General features: G+C 48.7%; 3 protein-coding genes and 1 pseudogene across 4 annotated transcripts; 2 read left to right on the plus strand and 2 right to left on the minus strand.

Moving 5' to 3' along the window:
- Window positions 1-418: 418 nt before the first annotated feature.
- Window positions 419-7,595, minus strand: Stk19 (serine/threonine kinase 19). The gene is made up of 7 exons (XM_070024083.1): window positions 7,403-7,595; window positions 7,117-7,253; window positions 3,134-3,229; window positions 2,303-2,442; window positions 1,286-1,383; window positions 1,049-1,196; window positions 419-854 (listed from the first exon to the last, which is right to left on the minus strand). The coding sequence occupies exons 1-7, from the start codon at window positions 7,500-7,502 to the stop codon at window positions 809-811; spliced, it is 765 nt and encodes a 254-aa protein (XP_069880184.1). The 5' UTR covers window positions 7,503-7,595; the 3' UTR covers window positions 419-808.
- LOC138828520 (U6 spliceosomal RNA) lies at window positions 3,767-3,867 on the plus strand (annotated as a pseudogene).
- Dxo (decapping exoribonuclease) lies at window positions 7,569-10,025 on the plus strand. Its single transcript, XM_070024082.1, has 7 exons — window positions 7,569-7,969; window positions 8,177-8,541; window positions 8,702-8,937; window positions 9,027-9,246; window positions 9,373-9,508; window positions 9,649-9,743; window positions 9,823-10,025. Exons 2-7 carry the CDS (start codon window positions 8,183-8,185, stop codon window positions 9,971-9,973), a joined length of 1,197 nt encoding a protein of 398 aa, XP_069880183.1. The 5' UTR covers window positions 7,569-7,969; window positions 8,177-8,182; the 3' UTR covers window positions 9,974-10,025.
- A 57-nt stretch (window positions 10,026-10,082) lies between these two features.
- Window positions 10,083-20,933, minus strand: Skic2 (SKI2 subunit of superkiller complex). 2 transcript variants are annotated; one of them, XM_070024080.1, is made up of 28 exons: window positions 20,831-20,933; window positions 20,650-20,753; window positions 19,586-19,695; window positions 19,370-19,487; window positions 19,171-19,285; window positions 18,998-19,072; window positions 18,654-18,707; window positions 18,377-18,564; window positions 18,087-18,215; window positions 17,728-17,873; window positions 17,224-17,370; window positions 17,015-17,099; window positions 16,747-16,853; window positions 16,289-16,435; window positions 16,123-16,219; window positions 15,726-15,938; window positions 15,535-15,645; window positions 13,527-13,757; window positions 13,084-13,221; window positions 12,814-12,951; window positions 12,594-12,698; window positions 12,131-12,278; window positions 11,928-12,054; window positions 11,502-11,712; window positions 11,265-11,375; window positions 10,975-11,193; window positions 10,412-10,552; window positions 10,083-10,328 (listed from the first exon to the last, which is right to left on the minus strand). In XM_070024080.1, the coding sequence occupies exons 1-28, from the start codon at window positions 20,850-20,852 to the stop codon at window positions 10,128-10,130; spliced, it is 3,738 nt and encodes a 1,245-aa protein (XP_069880181.1). In that variant the 5' UTR covers window positions 20,853-20,933; the 3' UTR covers window positions 10,083-10,127. The 2 variants fall into 2 exon arrangements, with proteins under 2 accessions (XP_069880181.1, XP_069880182.1); XM_070024081.1 differs by lacking the exons at window positions 10,083-10,328; window positions 10,412-10,552; window positions 10,975-11,193 and having other exon boundaries at window positions 11,288-11,375; window positions 11,491-11,712.
- Between the last annotated feature and the right edge of the window lie 120 nt (window positions 20,934-21,053).

Consider the following 21,053-nt stretch of genomic DNA (forward strand, 5'->3'; position numbering starts at 1 on the left):
CTTGTCCTTCCTTGTTAACTCCCTCATTCCAATTCTGGGCCCCTTCCCTTAACTGAGTACATCTCTGTGCATGTTATGCAAGCAAATGGGCTTGCCTATGTGTAAGCCCACAGTGGCTGAGATATACAGGGCATTTAAAGGTCCCAGCAAGCCAGGGATGGGCTTCGAAGCCACTGACCTGTTTTACCACAACTCAAACTGAACTTCTGTGACCCCCAACAGGAACTCTGTGGTTCAGGACATCAGGTGCATCCACACCACACACAAGAAGAGCCTGAATGTCAAGAAACCCTGTATTTTCTCAATAATAAGTCAAATTTCAGGCCTAAGTTTGGTGCTTTTTTTTTAACCTCTAGATAAGACACCTGAACACACATGACAGTACACAAAGACACCCAGAAAATTTCATGAACAGAAGTACTTTATTTATCAGTTTCAACCAAACATGTAGGGCAGATGACCCTGCCTCTTTCCCCAGCCTTCTTTCCCAGGCTCCCCAGTAGTCCCACCTTTTTATCCCAAGACAGAGCAACAGCAGTACCCTCTCCATGACAGACAGCATATATAGTTTTGTCACAGTTTCTAGCTTCACATACGTGGAAGAGCAAAGGAGCTCTGCCCACAGCCCACCAGAAGTCAGAGCCCAGGCTCCCAGCAGCAAACCTATTTGGTCCTCTGTGCCCATGGGAGCCCAGCACTTGTCCTAGTGCCCAGGCTTCCTAAAGCAACTCTGGCCTCAGTCACCACTGGGAAGCACTTTCAGGACCCTTTAGCCCCACTTCAAGGCACTGCGCAAGGATCAGAATCCTCACGTGTCTGGCAGGCGGAGGAGGGTTCCAGAGGTAGTGGAGACACTGTGAATGAAAAACACAATATTGGAGTAAGCTTCCTGGGCCCAAAGTGTGGACCTCAGGACTTGACAAAGGGTGTTCCTGGGTTCCAGAATAAGAAAAGAATTGGGCTTTCTTGGTCAATGAAGCATGAGCCAGGAGGAAATCCAACACTGAGCATTGCTCTGTCATCAGACAGAAGACAGAGGGATACTCACCAGTCTACCAGCTGCGCTCCAATGAGATCATGGGCATGGTAGGCAAGGCCTAGCCGTACTGCAGAAGGTGCCCGCCGGCTTAGGAGCTCTGATAGGAGCAGCTCTCGGTACTTAGCCTTCCGAACCATGCCAAGGACAGCCTGGCGTCCTGGAGAAGGGGTCCAGGAGAGGGAAAAGGTGAAGAGGCCTGAAGAGCCACCGATGGGTGTTCTTAAGGAGCTGAGGACTCAAGGATACCTTTAACAAAGTACTTGATGAATCTCCCAGCTCCAGGCACAGCTAGCCACCAGCTGCCAGCATCACGGACTGTGAGGACTCCAGCATTCACCAATTGTCTATGGGAGGGGAAGAGAGATGCAGCCTGAACTCTGAGAACCATCTTTCTTCCCCATCTATTCATGTTTGGACACTAGTCTCCAGAAACAGGCAACCATGCAAGAGGAAGCAGCTAAGACAATGCAAGCGGGGGCAATATGTGTTCACACTTTGTCGTTGCCACCTCTGTTACCCCTGCTGGCTTCATTGGCCCTGCCTGGAACTCCCTCCTGTCACTAGTACATTTTCATTAAATCAGCTTCTCCTCAGATGCCCTCCCTGAGCACAAGCCCTGAAACACACTGAGGAGAGGCTTCTCTGGGCCAACCCAGGCCTATGCAATCTCGCCAGAGTTCCTGCCCCATTTTACTACCATTACTACCAGTATCTCCTTCCCTAGAGAAGATCAGTACTTGATTTTTAGGATGCTTTCATATTCATTATTACTGACTAGGAGGCCAGAGCTAGATATGGCTCCCTTATACTTACTTAATCCTTGTATATGTTTTCTCCCAGGGTGGGGGTGGAATGTTTTGAGATAGGGTCCTGCTATTTAGTTCAGGCCAGCCTTAATCTTATGATCCTTCTGTTTTCAGGCTCTTGAGTGTTGCCTGGCTTAGGGGGCTTTTTTGAATGGGAATGTTAGACATCGCAGCTCCTGCCCATCTCTATCCTCTTAGTCCCAGTATGATTAACACCAGACATTTATGGTTCCTGACAGGGCCCATATGCATTTAATAAGCCCCCTGTTCTCTTGAACTGTAATCTAGGACTCTTTCCAAGACCCCATCTAAAACAGGCCTCCTCTCTCCCAAGGAGAATAATCAGGTCATTTTATTAAATAGAAGAGCCAAACCTTTTTGGAAAGTTCACTAAAAAGTCAGGATGGATTAGATTAGAGGGAGGCTGGGAAGTGCCTTTTGATCCCACAATTCTCACGTGATCTCTGGGTCCCTGAAGCCAAAAGTCTGTGTCATTTGGTCCTGCTGGAAACTAAGATCCCCACAGGCTGGAAGTACTGAGGTCAGGAACTTCTGCACTGCCCCAGCATATGGTCGACCATCGCAGGCCTTGAGGACCTGGAACCAGAGATCAGATTCATGGCCTAGCTCCCCTCCACCTACCCCCACCCCCTCCACCAGGACAGTGTCTCTTCTTGGTTCTCCTGAGGTTATTTTCTTTTTGATTCTCTCTCTTCCTTCCCTTCCTTGTCTTTCATGCTCTCTCTCTCTCTCTCATTGGTTGTGGGATTGAACTTGAGTCCTGGGCGCTATCCCTGAGCTTTTATGCTCAAGATTAGTGCTCTACCACTTTAAGCCACTGCTCTACTTCCAGTTTTTTGGTGGTTAACTGGACATGAGTCTCATGAACTCTCCTGTCCATGCTGGCTTTGAACCAAGATCCCCTGATCTCAGGCTCCTGAGTAGGTATGAGCCAAGAGTACCCGGCTCTCCCTCTCTCATTTTACTACTTACCAGGGCCCTATTCCTTCTCTAGTAGGGTGTTGGGTAAGGAAATGTTTTCTTTTTACTTCCATTTCTTAATTTCCCTGCCCCCCTCCTTCCCCTTCCCCTTCCCCTTCCCATCTGTCATACAACACACACACACACACACACAGTCACACACACAGTCACACACACAGTCACACACACACACAGAGTCACACACACACAGAGTCACACACACACAGAGTCACACACACACAGTCACACACACACACAGTCACACACACACACAGTCACACACACACACACACACAGTCACACATACTCTGATTCTGTAGTCCTCAGTGTAGATAATTCCATGGGCATCCAAGTCGAAGCCCAGCTGGATGATTCTGATTTCGCCACACTCTTGAAGCTCCTTCTGTCTCCAGAGATGGGAGTAGAAAGGAGGTCAGGGTAAGATTATATTTCAAGCATTTGGGAGCAGAGATATTTTTGCTTGCCAATACTGGGCACATTTTTATTGTGTGGGAAGATAGGTTAAACAGCCTTTTCCAGGTACTTGCCCACTCTACCATCCTGCCTTATGAGTTGTCTGTCAATCAATATGTATTTTCCAAGACTAGACCCATGCCAAGCACGAAGATAAAATACTAATTAAGTGGCTCACACTTAAAATGCTAAGTTACTCAGGAGACTGAGATCTGAAGACAATGTTCAAAGCCAGCTCAGGCAAGAAAGTCCATGAGACACTTATCATCAATTAATCAGAAAAGAAAGAAAGAAAGAAAAAAAAAAAAGAAGTAGAGTTGTAGTTCAAATGGTAGAATACCAGCCTGGAATGAAAAGCTAAGGGACATCACCCAGGCTCTGAGTTCAAGACCCAATAACAGTGCAAAACAAAAACAAACATACAAAAACACCATTGGCCCTATCACTAAGAACTTAGCAGTCTCATGTTCGCTTCAGCAGCACATATACTAAAATTGGAACGATACAAGATTAGCATGACCCCTGCGCAAGGATGACAGGCAAATTCGTGAAGTGTTCCATATTTAAAAAAAAAAAAACCTTAGCAGTCTCAATTTAGGGTGATAGAAGGTAAGAGGAAAGGATAAAATATTTAATATAAAAGGGCTGCTGTTTGTAGGAATACAACAAAACCAAACCACCTATGCTGAAACATTATCTTCAAATATTTGCTATAATACTCTTTTTAAAAAAATATCTCTTTAAGCATTAAAGAGCTTACAAAATGAAATTAGACTAACAAAAATCGAAATAGGAACTCAGAAAGAATTGAAACATGAAAGGCACTTGCTGATCTAAGCAAATCTGGTCAGCACAGAGCCAAAAATAACTTCATTACACAGGAAACAAAACTCAAAAGAAACAAACCATAGCCAGGCGCCAGTGGCTCACGCCTATAATCCTAGCTACTCAGGAGGCTGAGATCTAAGGATCACGGTTCAAAGCCAGCCTGGGCAGAAAAGTCTGTGAGACTCTTATCTCCAATAAACCACTCAGAAAACTGGAAGTGGTGCTGTGGCTCAAGTGGCAGAGTGTTAGCCTTGAGCTGAAGAGCGGAGGGACAACGCCCAGGCCCAGAGTTCAAGTCCCGAGACCGATTAAAAAAAACAAAACAGAACATAAAAGACACATGGGGCTAGTGCGCTGTGTGTGTGTATATGTCTGTCTATCTTTCTCTGTCTCTCTCTTCCCCCCAAACTAGTTACATAAGAAGAATAAATTCTACTGCTCTCCACCATAGCAACAGATGGCAATAGTTCATAACAATTTATTACATATTTTATAAAGAAATGGCTGAGGTTATAGTGCAGTGATACAGCATTGGCTGACATTTTAAAAAGAGGATGGAAGAGAAAAATGAGAGTTTACAGGTTTCCAACAGAAATGCTAACTACCCTAACTGGTCCTTATACATTATACACATGTAACAAAACATCACCATACACTATTAATATGTGCAATTATCTTATGTCAAAGACTGCCTTTAAAAACATCCATAAAGCCAGGCACGGTGGCTTACGCCTGTAATTCTAGCTACTCAGGAGGCTAAGATCTGAGAATTGCGGTTCAAGGCCAGCCCAGGCAGGAAAGTCCGAGAAATTCTTATCTCCAATAAACCACCAGAAAATTGGAAGTGGCACTGTAGCTCAAGTGGTAGAGCACTTGCCTTGAGCTGAGGGACAGCACTCAGGCCCAGAGGTCAAGCCCCACAACTGACAAAAAATAAAAATAAAAAAAAATAAATCCATAATCCATAATGCTGACATAAAGGCTAAGATGCAAAATATCAGTGGCAATCATAAAAGGACTTGAAAAATGTCCAAGCAGAAAATCTAGGTCAGAAAAATAAATGAAATTATGACTTGATAGATGTGTTGAATGCATTAGGGATAGCTGAATAAAAAGCTATTCAGCTGTGAGGGAGATCTTAAAAACTACCCAGAATACAAAAAAAAAAAAAAAAAATGAAAAGAATTAAAATACTGAAAACACAAAAGACAGTCATAAAACTTATAAAATACAAAAATAAGGGTCAATGTATATTTGATTCCCAGAAGAAAAGGGATAAAGTCGAGGAAATATTTGAAGACATTAACAAATCCACGATAAAGAAAATATTAGTCCAATTCTCATAAACTCACAAAACAAAGGAACAAATTAAGTGAAACAATAGAACATTTCAACGATATCAGTTGTAATGGCATACATATCATGTTCAAAATATTTATATATATTACATATATGTTACTTGGCAAAACTAACATGTATATAAGGCAAACCTCAAATTTCAAATGACTAAAATTATACAATGTGCATACTCTGTGACCACCAATGTCATTTATGCTAAAAATCTGTAACAAGGTTAGAACAAAGTTTTGGAAATTATGACATACCTTTCTAATCAACCCAGTGAGTTAAAGGAAAAGATTCACAAAGGAGGTTAGAATATACTTCTAACTTGTAAATAAAAATACATACTAAAACTTATTACTTATATATTAATATTTAGAGGGAAAGTACAGCCTTACATGTTATAGAAAAGATGAAATTTAGCAAGAAAAAATAAAGTGAAAATCCAAAAGAGAAAATAGAAAACATGCATAGAAAGCAACAATGCAAAAGGTTGATTCTTGTTGAATTTTTTTATTCCATTTTAGGTGGGTTTTTCTTTTTGTTTTGAGACAGGCAAAGTCTTGCTATGTAGCCAAGGCTGGTTTCAGATTCCTCTTCCTCTATTTTCCCTTACATCAGTGGATCTCAAATTTAAAAGCAATAGTTCAAAGATGTAGGTTCCCATATCCCTTCTCAAGAGATCATCTCATTTTCCTTGGGTGTGTCCCAGGAATATCAATTTTCTGAATAAGCAGCCCAGGCAGTTACTAACATTGCTTTGAATGCTGGTGTCTCCCAGAATTGTGGATTTGGTCCTAATATCTTGTCATACCTCTTGATCTCTTTGGCGATCTTGCAAAACACTCCTCCACAAAGTACATACACATATATATGCATATATATGCCCATACTTTGTATGTGCACACACAGACCTGTATGTGTTTTTCTGGAGAGGAACAGCCATAACTTTCAGAGGTTAGAAATCACACCTCTACTCTTCCTGCTAGATCTGACTCACATCCACAAACTGAATCACTATTCAGGCCTCCCTCACTTTCGTTTCTCTATCACTGGCAAAGAATTACCTGCAACAGTCATATCCACCTGTCCACCACAGTTGCCTTTGGATGCTCCACAGGCACCTTCAAATCAGCTTGTACCTATACCCCCAACAACTCCATGTTTTCCTTCTATATTTACTCTGGGAAATCTGGGAGTTATACCTCTAGCTTCTCCCCACTCTCCTCTTGCCTCACTCAGATTCTTCCTCCCTCCCACATTCCCGTTACTTGGGCCGTCAACAGTTCTCAGCTGCAGTATCTTCAGAAATGATCTCGCTGACTGCACTACCTCCAGTACACCTAATACCCCACTCCTGATTCTGCTTAACATTCTCTACCAGCTTATCTTCTGCAGTGCAAGACATAAACAGCACTGGTGGGCGAGATCCTACAGGGACCTTAAGTCTGATTGCCTTCCAAAGCTGTCTGCTTGAACCATGCGTCATGACCGCTCTCCCCAAAGCCTGGCTCTTTCATTTCCTTCACTTCGCCTAATGCCTGCTGTGTGGCTGGCAGACCAACTGAAGGTCTGAAGGACAAGGCACTTCGCAAGTGGCCGTGAAGCAGGGAAGGGGCCTCTATCGGTCGCTCGGATGCCCCTCACCAGCTGCCGGTCGGCCATCGTCCGATCGGGCACGAGGCTGTACACCTGGCTCCTCAGCACGATGGGCGGCAGGGCATCCTCGAACAGGCCTCGCGGGAACAGCTGCGCTAGCTCCGCCACTGCCCCGCGCGCCGACCCTAGGTGGAGAGACCGAGTCATTAAGACGAAACTAAGGCGGGGTGGGGAGCCAACTACAGGGAGCTGGGGACCCAAAACGCACCGGGACCGAAGGGAGGCCCCGCCCCGTTGGGGGTCTCCAGCCCGGCCCCGAGGCTGCCGCCGTTACCTGACTCGCCCCTCAGAGGATCCACTTCCACAGGGCCTCGCTCCCGCCGCCTCTTCAGTCCGAAGGTCTCCGGAAGCAAGCGACGCCGCTTTCGGTTCATAGCCCGGGATTTGGTGGTACCGGACCAACGGGGAGAAATTGATGAAAAGGCTGGTGAAAAGAGAATCTTCCGGCGCACGGCAGTGACGCACGGCCCCGCTGGGCGGTGCTCTCCAGAGACCACGTGACCTAATGTACAGCCCCCCCCCCCCGCGCACCACGTGACGATAAAGGAGGCGTTGCTAGTTCTCTCTCCGGCCAATGCGTGAAGGGAAGTGTACACCCGGCTACGGCTCCCCACCTGCCACCGACCGATTGGCTCTGAGAACCGTGGCCACGTTGGGCTCAAATTCCTGGTGTAAACCTTACAGCCCCTCCCCGCCCCGAGGGATCTGCCTACAACAGTCGCTGAATGAGTGCGTCATCCGAAGCAGAAAAACCACCTTTGCAACCTTCTTCGGCTTTTGACGCGATTACCCTGACGTCATAGCCTCGCGGAGTTGAAAGTCAAGGTTGGGGGGCTTTGAGGTAACCAGATCTTTCATCCGAGCCCAAACTTCCTACCTTGTCTGCGTTAGGGGGAACCTCAGGAGTGGGGTATAGGGCAAGAAAAAGCACTGTTTGAGCACTTGATTGGCTGAGGGGCTGGGGCCTGTTTGCTTCACGACCAAAACTTGGGAGGATGCTTGTTTGGTCCTGACCTACCCTGTAACGTGCACACTTTTTCCCTCGCAGGGCCTCATGGATTCCACAGGGACTAGGAAGAGAAGTGCTGAGAAAATAGAAGTAGCCGAGCCTCAGAACAAACTCCCTTGCTTAGCACCTTCATTGTCCACAGAACCTGCTCTGTACTCTGGATCCTTTCCTTTCTACCGGCGCCCTTCTGAATTAGGCTGCTTCTCCCTGGATGACAAGCGTCAGTACTATGGAGATGCCCGAGCCCTCCGCTACTACAGCCCACCCCCCACCAATGGACCAAGCCCCAACTTTGACCTCAGAGATGGTTACACTGACCGATACCAACCTCGGGATGAGGAGATCCAAGAGAGGCTTGACCACTTGCTACGCTGGCTTCTGGAACACCGAGGCCAGCTGGAGGGGTGAGCTAAGTTTAGCACAAAAGTAGATCTTTAGACCTGTCCTACTATCATCAGAGCCATAGTTGGAATGGGACCTAGTCCTTGGGACTCAGATGGGGAAAGGAGCTAAGCTAAGGCTTGTAACAAACTTTCAGCCCAGCCTCTGACTCTTCCCTCTCAGGGGTCCAGGCTGGCTGGCCGGGGCCATAGTGACATGGAGGGGGCACCTGACAAAATTGCTGACAACACCATATGAACGACAGGAGGGATGGCAGTTGGCAGCTTCTCGGTTCCAGGGAACATTGTACCTGAGTGAGGTGGAGACAGCAGCTGCTCGGGCTCAGAGGCTTGCTCGGCCACCCCTTCTCCGGGAGCTAATGTACATGGGCTACAAGTTTGAGCAGTACATGTGTGCAGGTGAGAGTTATCCCCACTCTCTGGTCTCTGTCCCCTTCCCCAAATGTTTGAGAGCCCCCATCCCCGCTGCTGCTTCTCTCCTTGTACAGACAAACCTGGAGGCTCTCCAGACCCCTCTGGGGAAGTTAACACGAACGTGGCCTTCTGCTCTGTGCTACGCAGCCGCCTGGGAAACCACCCTCTGCTCTTCTCAGGGGAGGTAGACTGTACAGACCCTCAGGCTTCATCCACACAGCCCCCTACCTGCTATGTGGAGCTCAAGACCTCTAAAGAGATGCACAGCCCTGGCCAGTGGAGGAGCTTCTACAGGTACAGGATAGGGGTGGGCAAGACAAGAGCCCAGATTAACAGCTGGGAAGGGGACCTGGAGAAGAGGGTGAGGGCAGAATGGAGGGTGGAGGAGGGATCTCACTAACTCTTTGCTTTTCCTGTTAGACACAAGCTCCTAAAATGGTGGGCTCAGTCATTCCTCCTAGGGGTCCCAAATGTTGTTGCTGGCTTCCGTAACCCAGAGGGTTTTGTCTGCTCCTTCAAGACCTTTCCTACCATGGAGATGTTTGAACACGTCAGGGTAAGTCAGTGTCATAGCACTCACCTGTTTCTACCCCTAACCCCCTAACCCCTACACCAAGACTATTGGGCTGTAGTCGGCCTTGCCCTCCTCCTGATTTCACCTGATTGCCAGTCTTCTATCTCCTCTGCCCACTCCAGAATGACCGAGATGGCTGGAACCCCTCTGTGTGCATGAATTTCTGCGCTGCCTTCCTTACTTTTGCACAGAGCACAGTTATCCAAGATGACCCCAGGTGAGACATTCAGCTGTTTCTCCTCTAGATCCCGGGAGCTTAGCTTCTACTCCTTACCCCAACTTCCATCTGCCTCTAGGCTTGTCCACCTCTTCTCCTGGGAGCCTGGCCACCCAGTCACTGTGTCTGTACATCAAGATGGCCCCTATACCTTCCTGCCCACGTGGTATGTGGAAGCCATGGCCCAGGACCTCTCATCACCCCCTAAGACACCCTCCCCCAAGGACTGATGTTTTGAAGGGATCTATCCTATGTTAATGTACAGAGTAAAGAAATATTTCTAAGTGACTCTCTGCTGTTTCTGAGCTGTTTCATCCCTGCCCAATATCCCAAGAATACTCCGTGGCTTGCTATTTTATTATTATACTTTTACCCAGGGGTTCTTCACTGGGTATAAAGGCTGGCTGCAAAGACAATGTCTCGTCGTAGCAGGGTGGCTGCTGTCTCCATCTTGGCACCCAGCACAGGCTCTCCTACCAGACGGGCAGCCCCTCTCAGTGAGCGGCACATCTCAGCCAGGCGCTGGATACAGCGCACCACCAGGCCTTCTGGGGTTCCCGAGAGTCCTGCTAACTCAGAGAAGGGCTGTGAGAAAAACAGAATGAGAAATGAATGTGTGCCAGGCCTGAGCAACCTCTCTCCAAAAACCTCAAACTTCATGTACTCACCATACCCCGGGCCCACTCGTACACAACCTCGACCAGCCCAAAATTCAGCTCTCCCACAAATTCTTCCACTGTCTGGTTCAAGCCACAGGCTACCTGGACTTCACCAATCCGCTTGGCCACAGCACAGACACGTTCCACACCCTGCAGAAGGGGAAAAAGGAGATTAAGGCCCACCTTCCTACTCCAGGACCAAGAAATCCTGGCATCCAGGAAGAAGCCCTATCTACCTACCCAAGTAGAGGGGGTCAGCTAGTGGGAGGGGTTAAAAATGCTGGAGCCCTGCAGAGCACCAGTAGCTCATGCCTGTAATCCTAGCTACTCAGGAGGCTGAGATCTGAGCATCAAGGTTCAAAGCCAGCCCAGGCAGGAAAGTCTGTGAGACTCTTATCTCCAATTAGCCACCAGAAAACCAGAAGTGGCACTGTGACTTAAATGGTAGAGTACTTGACTTGAGCTGAAGAGCTCAGGGATAGCACCTAGGCCCAGAGTTCAAGCCCCATGACCGACAAAAAAAAAAAAAAAAAGCTGGAGCCCAGGAAAAGAAGAGGGATAGTATCCCCTACCTGTTTGAGGGTGCTTGGAAGCTGATCCCCAGGGTCCCCAGAGCTCTGGCAAACCAGGCCAGAGAGCAGGGCTGCAATCTCCTCAGGCTTCAGAGCGCTCAATGCATTGTCAAACATGAGCTCAGTGAGGAGCAGCTCATGGCTGCTCATGGCACAAGCCACCCGTCCTGCCAGCTTCACAGTGCCTGCCTCGTCCACATAACCCAGGGTTCGGAGCACCTGTAAGAAAGATGGTGGGGAAGCCTGCCATCCTTTCCCCACTCCCCAACCTCCACTCCTGCCCCTCCTACCTCTACTCGTTGGTGGTACTCGGGGAGCAGCAGCAGTGACTGATCTGACAGTAGGAAGCGCAGGCGCTCTATCTCCTTCTGAATCTGCATTCGCTCCCTCAGCTTCAGGTACTACAGAGCAAGCAGCAAACTTATCAGCTTCCTCACCCTCAGCAGAGGTGTACTAAGGGCAAGGAGGAACAGGCCAGCCCACAGGAGACCACACAGAAAATCCCTCCTACCCTACCTGGGAATTACCTGGGCAGGAAAACGGGGATTGTGCACACACTGAGCCCCCCGGACCAGCTCCTCCAACTTCCGGGCCCGAAGGCCACCTTCTACCACTGACACATCCTTGAGCTGCAAGTCATTCACAGGGTCAAGGGTAGGGGGTCCTGCTGGGTAGGCCTGAGCCAGACGAAGCAATTCCTGGACAGCAGTGGTCACCACTGCAAGGGGAGGATCCTTTCTGAATTAAAAAATGTGGGTTTTGAAGTATGGGGTAATAGCTTCTTTGCCATGGGAATCTCCCTTAGATCTCTATGGGGAATTCCTCTGCAAAACCCTCCCCCGCCCAAACTTCACCATTCACTTCAGACTGAAGGAGACTTTCTCATACCCTCCTATCTGGTACTATGTCATGCCCCTTCCTGAGAAAAGGGAACACCCCGCAGCATCTCTGACCTGAATTTCGGTTGCTGTCTCTTGCTGAAATCCTCTAAGATCTTCTCCCCATTTACTCGAAGCACCTTGGTGGTGATTGCAGCCACATCTCCTGGCTGGAGCTTGGCCACAGTGTGGTCACAGGCCCCTGGGAGAACAGAGGTCAGCCCTTGCCCTGACTCAAGCTCACACTGTAGTCAGAAAGCCAGAAACCTGACTCTCACCTTCAGGCAAGAAGAGCTTGAAGCCCACCAGGTCATCTGGGTGGGGCACATCTGGAGTGGCTGCTTCCTTGTCCTGTGGATCCTCCGACATAGGCTTTTCACTTAAGACCAGGGTTGTGAAGATTCTGCTGGAGGAGTTTGAGGAGACCTGGGAGGCGGGGGATGCAGAAAGGACAGGACAAGAATGTCAGGAATAGACAACAAAGGTAGCGACAAGATGCTCACTCTTGGATAGCAGTTAGGAAAACAACAGGTAAGCCTACCAGTCTGGGAGTGGCAACCAAGCCAAGCAATCAAGGCAGCTTCTTATGGGAGCAGGAAAAGGAGGTGTGCATGCAGTGACAGTGATGGGCAGAAAAGGAGAGGACATTGTAGTGGCTCCAGCCTCACCCCCAACCAAAGAGAGAAGAGGCTTGCTCCCTCACTCCCAGCCCTCTGGGGCCCAAATCTCTATTGTCCTCACCTGCAGGATCACACCCAATGCGTTGTGATGCACCTGATTCTTCACAACCACCACTCTTCCCACTGAGAGAGCTTTTAGCCCATTCACAGACTCCATGATGCGTCGCTGAAGGACATACACACAAGGAGTTAGGGAGGAGGCATCACTAGGACTAAGTTCAGAGCACCCGCTGTGTTTACTTCCTTTTCCCATCATCTCTCCCGCACTCTCACACACTCACTTGGATCATATTCCGGGTCTCCATCAGTTCCTCTCCCCAGCTGTAATACTCAGGCAGATCAACCAGTTGGCCAGTTGTGTCAGGCTCCTCCAAGGCCCCCAACCTTTTAGTTAGTTCAGCTAGAGCCTGCTCATGGGCCTGAGCAGAAGGAGGAAGGTTGTGTAATGAAAGACTCCAAGCCCAGCCTGCCACCTTCACCACATTGCCTTTTAGATGCCCACTTCTCCCAAGTCTTTGTGTGACCAGTACTGGTCATCCCAATCGCCTCACCTTGCTGTCTTTGCGGGATGGAAACTCAGAGAAACTCCTCTTCATCATGTCCTCCACCCTGAGGGCATCCACCCGTAGCAGGTTGAGGATCATAGTATATGTGAGGCGGAACTGGGACTGCAGCTGGGAAGGCTTCCCCTGGAGCCAAGTCAGAGAAGTCTGGTATTCCCTGGCCAGCCCTCGGGGAACCAGATCTGCAACTATACAAACTACCCCTCACCTCCTCTGTAACGTAAGAAAGCAAATGAAGTATACAGGTTCTCAAAGACCCCAGTTAGCCCAGTGTTCATAGTGGTAATAAATCGGATGGAGATGGAACCCAATCTTCTCCTTGGATTTGCTTTGCCTTGGCTTCTCTGAAGAGAGCGGCACACTTAGGAGAACCTAGTAGATCTCCAAAGCTGGAGCCCAGCCTGGCTTGTCGTCCTGACACCCCTGCTCACCATCATCATGCGGTGTAGATCTGCCATCTCAGGCACACGACCCTTGCAGAGCAAGATGACAGTGCCTGTGGGGTCCAGGCCTCTCCGGCCTGCCCGGCCTGCCATCTGCACGTACTCCCCAGGGAGCAGGTCCCGGAAGGTGGAGCCATCGTGCTTGCGCATGGAGTCAAACACCACTGTACGTGCTGGCATGTTTACGCCCATGGCAAAGGTCTCAGTGGCAAACAAGACCTGGGACAGAAGGGAAAGAGAAAAATCAGCAAAGGGGCTCTGCACACACCCTAGACCAGGCTAGTCTGCCTTACCTTATGGCTAATGTTAGGTAGAACTCAGATCAATCCCAGATCACTATTTGCAGGATTTCACTAAACTCTCCAGGCAAATCCACAAAGTAGGTACAAGTGGTTTCTCATTTTGCTTATGAACTTGCCCATTTCTTTTCTTTAGCTTCTATATTCTACATCTAACTGCCTACTATAATGATTCCAATGTGTTTACTAAGTAACTTTTTGTGTGAATATTTTATTACAGAATTATTTCCTGTTTTGTATAGGTATATTTGTAACTCACACAATGCAGTTATATATCTGATTTTTTCTTTTTCTTCTTGTTTCTTTTTCTTCTTTTTTCTTTTTCTTTTTTTGGTTGGTTGTGGTGCTTGAACATAGGGCCTGGGAGCTGTCCCTGAGCTCTTTTGCTCAAGGTTAGTACTCTAGCACTTTGAGCCACAGTGCCACTTCTGGTTTGGGGTGGGTGACTGGAGGTAAGAGTTTCACAGACCTTCCTGCCTAACCTGGTTTTAAAACACAATCCTCAGATCTCAGCCTTCTGAGTAGCTAGGATTACAGGTGTAAGCTACCAGCGCCCAGCCCTTCTTTTCTTCTACATAGTATTTCCATAACTGCCTATATTCCTGTGTTTGCATGTATATGTATATATTCTGTGGGACTGCATCCCCCACATTTACCTATTTTCCTAGTAAAAGGCACCCTGATAGCACTAACACCTTGCCACCAAAAACCAGATCACATTGAACAGAGCATATACATTCTCTCATGGACAAAGATAAAAATTTCTTTGTGAACAATGGGGGAGATCTGGATGGTGTGGCTAAGAGGCTCTGTTGTGGCTCTGCCCACTAGGAATATTCTTTTTAGATACTCTTTTTGGTTCCCAGAGAGCATTAAAAAATGGGACACTGATCAATACTAAGCTCTGAAGAAAATCTCAATAACATTGCAAAGGCTGAAAATACACAGGTTATTTTTCTAAGTCTAATGCCATGTAAGTAAAATTAAAAATAAACTTGCAATAAGAAATGTTTAGAACCATCCAGAAAAATTTTTTTTCTTTGTGATACCCAGGAATGGACTTGAGGGTCAAAAACGTGCTATACTTGCCAGGCATTGGTGGCTCATGCCTGTAATCCTAGCTACTCAGGAGGCTGAGATCTGAGGATCATGGTTCAAAGCCAACCTTGGGCAGGAAAGTCCGTAAGACTCTTAACTCCAATTAACCACCAGAAAACTGGAAATGGCACTATGGCTCAAATGGTAGAATGTTCTCCTTGAGCTGAAGAGCTTGAGGGATAGCACCCAGGTTAAGACCAATGACCAACAACAACAACAACAAAAAACCTATATTTAATTTGTATAATAGTGCCAAGGTGGGAGATGGGGAAGGTTGTCGAGCTGCCAAACAGTGCCAAATTGGTTATACCTGCACAAGGAATCCTAGAAAATTCTAAAGTCTCCTATGTCTCTGGCCATATTTGGCATTAGCCAATTTCTAAATTTTACCAAATGGCTGTAAATTCATCTATTGAAGGCATTTCAATTTGCATTTCTAATTACTAGTGACTTTTCACATGCTTGTTAGCTTTTGGGGTTTGTGTCAGTGACTCCAACTCAGAACCTAGGTTCTTAACCAATATACTGTCCTGCCCTCATCTCTGCCATGCCAAGTGGGTATCCAGGGCCTAGGAGCCCTTTCTCCCCACCATGCTCACCTTGACCAAGCCACGGCTGAACAGCATCTCCACAATCTCCTTGAGGATGGGCAGGATGCCACTGTGGTGTACACCCAAGCCCCGATGCAGGAGCTCAGACATGTGCAGGACCTGTGGAATTAAGAAGATAGCCCTCAGTCAGGAATGGATCTCAGAACCTCCAATCCCTCCCAATTTCCACCCAGACACACCTGGGGCAGCTGTCGGTCAGAGCCACGGAGACGCGCCAGACAGCGCTGCAGAAAGAGGTGGATCTCACTCTTCTCTGAACTTGTAGTGAGGTCAAGCGAGGTGAGGCCCGAGGCCTGCTCATCACAACGGCCCCGAGAGAAGGTGAACACTACCACAGGCAGCTGGGCCCGGGTGCGGAGTGAGGCCAGGAGGGACAGGTACACTCCTCGGTCCTGGGCAACCAAAGGGAAAGGGGCAGAGGTTGAATCTTTGAAGCAGTGGGAGCTAAAGTGGAGGAGGGGTAGTCATGGTAAATCAGGGAGGGTTCAGACCTCAAGTCCAAGTCCCTGAGGACCAGGGGAGAAAGGGTGGTAGAGAAACAGATGTTGGTAAACACAGAACTCTCCCAGCTCTCACCTGCGCAGGCCCTGACTGGTGTGTGGGCTGCTTGGCCCCAAAGGTCTGAGCATGTTTGCTCATTCTCTCCTTCTTGGCCTCCACAGCTGCATAGTACCTGGGACATAGAGGGGTGGCATCAGGCTGAATCAGGACCCAGCCCTGACTCTTCCAGCTCTGAGCTTACCCTTTGGTGTGGAAGGCACCTCGGGAATCCAGCAGCAAGAAGAGTTCCCCCTGGGTCTTGGGGCTGTTTCCTGTGAAGAGATAGTGCTCCAGGGGGACAGGCCGGGCAACCGTGCTAATCACATAGATCTGGCGACGCTTCAGCCGTCTGAAGGGAGAAGACAGCAGCAGATCAGACTGGGAGTATGAGAAAGAACCCCCAGCTTTACCACCTTCCCTAAGCCTTCTGACTTCACTCAGACTTTTCTGAGACCCAGCATAGAAGGCTGAACCCTAACATCCAATCTTACCATGCAAAGTTCTGGGCCCCGTGGGGATTCCACAGTCACCTAAGCCCCATCCTCAAGGATCTTGATCCTAACTCTGATCCTTACTATAGTAGCCTTCCCTCCTATTCTACACCCCAGTGAAGGAATATTAACACTCCCTCAACAAAGCACCCTAGGATACACATCTCACCCAATCCAGTCAGCAAACTCTAGGGCGTTGGGGACAGTGGCACTCAGAAGGATGATGGAGACATGGTCTGGCAACATGATGAGCACCTCCTCCCACACGACCCCACGCTAGACACGAACAGGGGAGAGAAGTCACAGGGAGCCAAGGGGCAGTCCTAGTGCCCTTGGAGTTCCGTTTGTGGGCAAAGAAGGCAGTAAAGTCCTCAAGATGTGTGGAACAGAGGGGCTGTTCAAGTAGTCCCAAAGGAGACCCTCTGCCTCCCCCTCACCTCAGCATCGTTGATATAATGAACCTCGTCGAAGATGACCCATTCCAGGTCCCGGATGACATCTGATCCACTGTACAGCATGGAGCTGGGGTGAAGAGGAAAAGGGTTGACTCGCCAGCAGCTAGCAGCTGCACCCTGCCTCAGTGGCCCACTCTGAAGCAGCCTCACCTGCCCACCCAAAACCCACCTGTGAGGGTCCCCTCTCTCACCGAAGGATCTCTGTTGTCATGATAAGGCAGGAGGCTTCTGGGTGCAGCTGCACATCCCCAGTGAGTAGCCCCACATCCCCAAATGTGTTTCGAAAGTCTCGGAATTTCTGGTTGCTCAAGGCCTTGATGGGTGAAGTATAAATGGTTCTAGGAAGAGGGTATGAAATCAGCCAGTCCCTCCACACAGACTCAGTGACTCCTTTCTACCTCTGAACTCTCCCAGGCTCATACCCCAGAGGCTACAGTGCTCCCCTTTTTACTCAATGGCCTTCGTATACTTTTTCCCCCGAAATGACCACAGACAAAATATCATCTCCCACTCCTTATTAAACAAGTCCTTAAATTATAAGTGGCTTTTCATTTCTCTGTAGCTACCATTCAGTCTCTCTCCTGAACCTTACATCTAAAGGACAAGGTAGACTGGAGAAGAGACGAAGTCCATAAAGAATGCAGGAGAAACTGGACTGGCTGGCAAAAGCAGGAGGCTAAAGAGGATACTTGTACCGTGTCATATGTTTCTGGGCCAGTGCAATGGCATATTCAGCTACTACTGTCTTCCCTGCAGATGTGTGCGCTGCAACAAAGACAGAGTCATGCTGTTCCAAGTGCAGGATGGCCTGTTTCTGAAACACATCTGGCTCAAACGCCCACTGTAAGAGAGAAAGATCAATATGGGCTGAAGAAAGGAGGGACTTCCTGACTTCTGCTTGGCTTGCAGGGTAGAAGAAAGAAGAGAGGAGTGAGGCAGACTGGGACTGATAACTGGCCTGGTGGAGAGAGGAGACAAGTAATGGGAGGGGAATCAGGGCTAGGGTTTGGGCCCCCAAGTAGTGGAGGAATGTATGAGAACTGGGCCTCAGTACCTGAAAGGCTGGCTGTGGAATGAGGCGGTAGAAATCACCAACAGGGGAGGTGACATCCACAGGAATGGCCCATTCCTCCTGAGGTGGAGGTTTGGGAGGCTCCACAGGGCATACAACTGTAGACGCTTCCTGGAAAAGTTGGCAGCAAGGGCAGTAAAAGTACAGCCGGAGAGATCTGTTACCAATCTCTCCCAAAGATGTTCCAATCTGCCCCTCAGGCCCAATCAAGCCTCTACCCTCCCTGTGACAGGACCCCTTCTTACAGGCTTCTACCTCCTAGAACCACCAACCTTCAACACTAGGTCCTCCAAGCTGCTTGCTCGGGCCAGAGGAGCATCACAGAGAGAGGCTGAAATAGTGTCCCCTCTGGGACCTCCTGGCTGTCCCACTGTCTCACTTTCATCCTCATCACCCCCCAGATCTAGAGGTTCTAGCAGACGACTGAGGCTAAGTAGCCCAGGTGCTGGAGCTGGGTGATCTGAGGAACAAGGCAAAAAAAAAGGACCACCTTGTCAACTCCATATCTGTCTAGAGGAGGACTCCACCACAAAACCTTATCAAACTCACCCTTTGGGGCAAAGTCCATGCCTTTCTTGAAGCCAGGTGGGACAGTGAGAAGATCTGGAGGGCAGGGACAGAGACTGAATCACAGCCACAGATACTGTCATACAGGTTATACATGTATTAATGCAGACATCTACAGCCTAGACACTGTTGATGGCATGTCTACTGTGATTACTTTCTGAGAGATGGGAAAAGGATATTATAGAAAGGACAACCTTTCCCCATTTTGGTCCTGGGGAACACCTTTTCCTTGTTCGCAAAAGCATGAAAGGCTAGCAGCAGCCCAGTGACTGGGCTACATTCCCAGGGTTCTACTCCTCAGACCCTGGATGCAAAGCCCTCCTCACCTTTCTCAAAATCTATATCTTCCTCAGCCTCCTCCCGAGTGCTCAGATCTGTTATGGTAGGCTCATCCATCCCACCTAGGGAAGAGGGTGGACAGTTAGGAATTCATGGAATGAGAGCAGAACAGAATGAGTAGGAAATCCTTCTCATACCATCCTATCCCTACAAGAGTCACCTGGCCAGAAAGGGTACTGTGTTGGATTCCCCCATAGTGACTGAGAGATGGGCCCTGGAGGCCGGCGAAGAGACAAGGAAGTAGTCGCTGACAGGTTTGTGTTCTCCAGCAGGACCTGAGATAAGAGATCAGAGTACCAGTGATGCTGACCTTGCTTCTGATCTCCAGAAGCTACTTCCAAGAGCTCCTGACCTCTTACCTCCTTATAGCCTAATATCTGGCCTGTGGTTGGGTGTCTTTGGGCCTGAAGATCAGATGGGACTGGGGCTCCCAGAGCAGCCAGGAGAGACCAGGGATCTGTCTTCCTCTGCCATTTTCTATAAAGAAGGAAAGTGACTTGTTGAGTACTTATTTCCTATCCCAGCTTCTGTCAGCTGGCCTCTCTCCCTAGTTTGGGCCCCTCTGGACTCCTCACCGAGCTGAATGTTCCACATCATGCAGAGGAAGCCAAGCTGGAGATGAGAGAAACAACTGCTCTGCTTCTTGCTGCAGATCTGGGGCACAAGGAGGAAGGCCATGGGGAAGCTGGGACAAGAGCCAGAAAAGAAGCATTAGTTAACAAAGAATAAAGTACACACAAAAGAAGTGATGGGACTTGGGTTAAGATCAGAAATGAACACTGAGGGAACGAGTGACATGGTCAAAAAAGAAACGTACTCATTACCTGACTTTTATAACTTTAACTCCTCTGTGTATTACCTTTAGAATAACAATTTTTAAAAAAAGGAATGAACACTAGGCACCAGTGGTTCATGTCTGTAATCCTAGCTACTCAAGAACTGAGATTTGGATGATCCTAGTCTGAGGGCAGCACAGGCAGAAAAGTTCACTGATTTCATCTCCAAAATAACCATCATAAAACAAGGCTGGAGGGGTAGAGCTCCAGCCAATCAAGTTCCAGGCCCTGAGTTCAAATCCCAATATGAAAAGAAAGAAAGAGTGGCTCTTTCAAACAGACAGTCAGGAGAATCAGGCTGAAGCACTATTTTCCAAAGGCTGTCCAAAACTACCTGAAACTCAATTACTAGGGGCAGTAGTTAATGCAAATTTGATGTTTCAGACTCACATATGCCAGACCTGGGAATTTGTGTTTTCAGAAAGCACTACTGCTAACCATGAAGCACACTCAAAGATGAGAATCACTAATTTTAAAAATGCGTCTCAGATCTAAGAATGAGCCAAGGGCTCAAAAGCTTGATCTCAGCTACCAAGTGTCCTGGTCCTTGCAGACAAAAGAAGAGGGCTCCAAAGAGAAAAGAGACCTTTTAGAGAGCAGATCTTGAAGCTAAAATGTTTCCAGCAATCCTAGCTATCCATCCTCACGTGGGTCTGAGGATGGATACAAATCCAATGGGCTGGAGTCTGTTGAGCAACAGTGGGAGCCCAGATGACAGTGTCCCTCCCCAGGGGAGCCAGGCCATGCTATTTCCAACTACAAGAAGGGCAGAGTTTAGTTTTAGGCGGGTCAAAGATACTCACGGTACTCTCTGCAGCTCCAGGCACATTCAGCACCTCCCAGCGCCCAGTGCATCCCAGTTCCACGGCTCGAAGGGGAAGATTCAGAGGATCTGGGGGAGGCAACACTACAAGGGAAAGGTCACAGGTCAGGGGTCATGAGTCATTACACCTGTCCACTCCGTCCCACACCCCTCTCCCTCACCGAGTCGCTCGGTCTCCATCATCCTGGAGCCACCACAGCAGTCCGGAAATTCAGAGTGACTGTGGAGTAAGCCCCGCCCCAAAGAGGGCGAAAACAGAGCCGACTTCCGGCACGCCTCCTTACCCCCCCCCGCCCCCGCCCCCCGCCCCCGCCGGCGGCGTGAACGAGCGTCGCGTAGGGCTGGTTCTGGGACTGAGGAAGGCCGGGCGGAAGTTCCTGCGCC

The sequence above is a fragment of the Dipodomys merriami genome, unplaced genomic scaffold, assembly GCF_024711535.1.
Source record: "Dipodomys merriami isolate MVZ:Mamm:240054 unplaced genomic scaffold, mDipMer1.0.p SCAF_16, whole genome shotgun sequence".
Classification (NCBI taxonomy): Eukaryota; Metazoa; Chordata; class Mammalia; order Rodentia; family Heteromyidae; genus Dipodomys; species Dipodomys merriami.

Bases quoted from the DNA above. Each gene is read 5' to 3' on its own strand.
- Stk19 (XM_070024083.1), bottom strand. From the start codon at position 7,502: ATGAACCGAAAGCGGCGTCGCTTGCTTCCGGAGACCTTCGGACTGAAG. The intron at 3,230-7,116 runs GTGAGGGGCATC...CTCTGGAGACAG, and splicing joins CGATGGCCGACCGGCAGCTG to AAGGAGCTTCAAGAGTGTGG. The intron at 2,443-3,133 runs GTATGTGTGACT...CTCTGGTTCCAG, and splicing joins CTGAGGACTACAGAATCAGA to GTCCTCAAGGCCTGCGATGG.
- Dxo (XM_070024082.1), top strand. From the start codon at position 8,183: ATGGATTCCACAGGGACTAGGAAGAGAAGTGCTGAGAAAATAGAAGTA. The intron at 8,938-9,026 runs GTGAGAGTTATC...CTCCTTGTACAG, and splicing joins TGAGCAGTACATGTGTGCAG to ACAAACCTGGAGGCTCTCCA. The intron at 9,509-9,648 runs GTAAGTCAGTGT...TGCCCACTCCAG, and splicing joins AGATGTTTGAACACGTCAGG to AATGACCGAGATGGCTGGAA.
- Skic2 (XM_070024080.1), bottom strand. From the start codon at position 20,852: ATGATGGAGACCGAGCGACTCG. The intron at 17,100-17,223 runs GTGAGAGAGGGG...TCTTCACCCCAG, and splicing joins ATGACAACAGAGATCCTTCG to CTCCATGCTGTACAGTGGAT. The intron at 10,329-10,411 runs GTGAGTACATGA...TTTTTCTCACAG, and splicing joins ACGAGTGGGCCCGGGGTATG to CCCTTCTCTGAGTTAGCAGG.